The 2,221-nt window shown below is 37.8% G+C and overlaps 1 protein-coding gene across 1 annotated transcript; it reads right to left on the reverse strand.

The window, feature by feature from the left end:
• Positions 1-702: 702 nt before the first annotated feature.
• LOC131770593 (uncharacterized) lies at positions 703-1,791 on the reverse strand. The gene is made up of 4 exons (XM_059086314.2): positions 1,724-1,791; positions 1,555-1,629; positions 1,195-1,353; positions 703-1,021 (listed from the first exon to the last, which is right to left on the reverse strand). The coding sequence occupies exons 1-4, from the start codon at positions 1,789-1,791 to the stop codon at positions 703-705; spliced, it is 621 nt and encodes a 206-aa protein (XP_058942297.2).
• Positions 1,792-2,221: the final 430 nt, after the last annotated feature.

Consider the following 2,221-nt stretch of genomic DNA (forward strand, 5'->3'; position numbering starts at 1 on the left):
AAAGACCTACCTATTTCCGAAGAATAAGCAAGGAAATTCTCTTAGTTCTTTATAGGCCTTATCCCCTTTATGGATATGATTTTCTCAGGGACTCCGTCTTTGATGCTATACGTCAGTATAAGATTTCTAGTCTCAGTTTTTCTCGGTCATATCGTACCGAGCTTATTTCATTAGCAGACTGAAACCCACGTGGGGGAGCCAACATATTTGCTTTATCAAGCTCGGTTGATACTAAGATATTTAGTTATTAAAGGACAACTCAGACGTCGGCTGCTACACTCATTCTCTCCCCGGTGTATAATAGTGCTTTAATCAAGTAACACGATTGTACCAGCTTATTACACAGTTGATCAACGAATAAAGACAGAATGTAGAAAGTAATTAAATAGAGAAAATTCTTTCTGGAGAAAAATGTTTTTAGTGAAGTCTACGCCTTTGAATTCTCTATCAACACTTTGTCAGGGAAAAAGACTTGGGAGAGTGGAACGATTCCATCCCATCTAAAGCCCTAAAACGCTTAAAAAGGTATAAGGAACAGTATTGAGAAACAAAAGATACAAACATGTTTGTGGTTGGCTAAAAATATTTTTTTTAGTAATCCCAAATGTTTGAGAAGACTTGATGCGCATAAGCGAGCATTATAACCAACCAGATGAATATCAATGTTACAAATTAAACATTCATTTTCCACAATGTTCCCTTTTAAACGAAGGTTTCTTTGCTTTTTGTGATTAAAACTTCATTTCTGAGTCTTTCTGCAAAGAGTTGCTCGTCACTCGCATCATAAGGTACATCCCACACTTGGAGATCATCTGCGTCCTGTGCAAAACACAGGGGTGGCTTAAGCACCGCCTTGTTCAGGTCACTCGTTGAACGCACAGGACGCAGATTCTCCTGCCATGTTTTAGCGCGTGTTTTGGGATCTGGAGATGGATCATACAGGTCTTCCCAGAAATATTCCGCCTTCTTTTCTATCGCTTGAACATCTTTTTCCAAGGCTGTTTTTCGAATTCCGCATTCACTGTGGAGAGAAAAAGTAAGAAATCAGCGGTTGTTGTCAGTTTGACTTACGAGTTTCTAACCCTGACCATTAATGGAAACATGACCTGACTGATTTATCTCTTCCCATCCCATCTCACCATATCGTTCCATCCATTTATTTTTCATTATTTAGTCAACTTATGATCTACTCACATGATATATGACATCAGCTCCTTGCGCTCCTCTAAAGCTCGTCCCAGTTCACTCTCAATCTCCTCTACTTGAGTCATCAGATTGTGTCTGATGTCTCTTCTCCTGTTTTCTTTTTCTTCTACAGCTTTTTGTCGCTGCCTGAACAACTCAACAGCATCCCTGTTAAAAACAATCCAACAATTAGTATCACCAATGAGGTCAACAACCTTGACTTGTCCATAGAATTTAATCGCACAGCGAAATTTCGAGAATCCATCACTCCTGATGTCGAGCATTTATTTTTTAAAGATGCGATTGCAGAAATCTGTCACGCTACTGCAAGATCCTCACATAATATAAACTTTTTACTGTCTTCATTACCTTGTGATGTGGACATCTTGTTCAAGTATTCTGATTAATTCTTGCATGCTTGCAAGTTCTCTTTCCATTTGTCTTCTGTAGGAGAAAACGGAGAATCGACCGCAAGTTAAAACATTTCAGTTAGCAACAAAGACAAACGCACTCAGTAAGTGAACGAAATAATTCTTACTTCGACTTATAATTTCTTTGTCCAGAACCAAAGCAGTTTAAACCTCTGAAAAGTCTTAAGATACCCATTTTGAATTCGTAACTTTGTGAATAAAATCTCCCAAGGCTCCTAGACGTGTGGTTTGCAAGTGTTCTCAACTGAACCTGTCTACGTATGTAAAGAAACAATTGTGATGTTATATACGTGGGATGCGCGCGTTAATGTGAGCACGCGCTCAACCTTGCGCGCGCATCCCGTAATGCAGGATCTGATTAGAATACTATTCACACCACAACTGATTATTTTTTAAAGCTGTTTTTCTAATTACGAATCAACTCAAACTAAAATTTGTCAACTTCAACATAGAACAAATTAAAAGGTTCTATTGTGATTACCTAAAAGTTTAGTAGAATTATGTTATACTTGCTCTGTTTCTGATTCTTTTTTAGTTAAACCTGGCATAACTGTATGTATTTTTCTGGAATTGGATTAAAGATAATGTAACCCGTTCTTATAAAT

The sequence above is a fragment of the Pocillopora verrucosa genome, chromosome 3, assembly GCF_036669915.1.
Source record: "Pocillopora verrucosa isolate sample1 chromosome 3, ASM3666991v2, whole genome shotgun sequence".
NCBI classification, from domain to species: domain Eukaryota; kingdom Metazoa; phylum Cnidaria; class Anthozoa; order Scleractinia; family Pocilloporidae; genus Pocillopora; species Pocillopora verrucosa.

What these genes read in the sequence shown, in the direction of transcription:
- LOC131770593 (XM_059086314.2), bottom strand. Translation starts at nt 1,791, where the DNA reads ATGGGTATCTTAAGACTTTTCAGAGGTTTAAACTGCTTTGGTTCTGGA. An exon ending in CAAGATGTCCACATCACAAG is followed by an intron (nt 1,354 to 1,554) that starts GTAATGAAGACA and finishes TGTTTTTAACAG; the next exon opens with GGATGCTGTTGAGTTGTTCA. An exon ending in GAGCTGATGTCATATATCAT is followed by an intron (nt 1,022 to 1,194) that starts GTGAGTAGATCA and finishes TTCTCTCCACAG; the next exon opens with TGAATGCGGAATTCGAAAAA.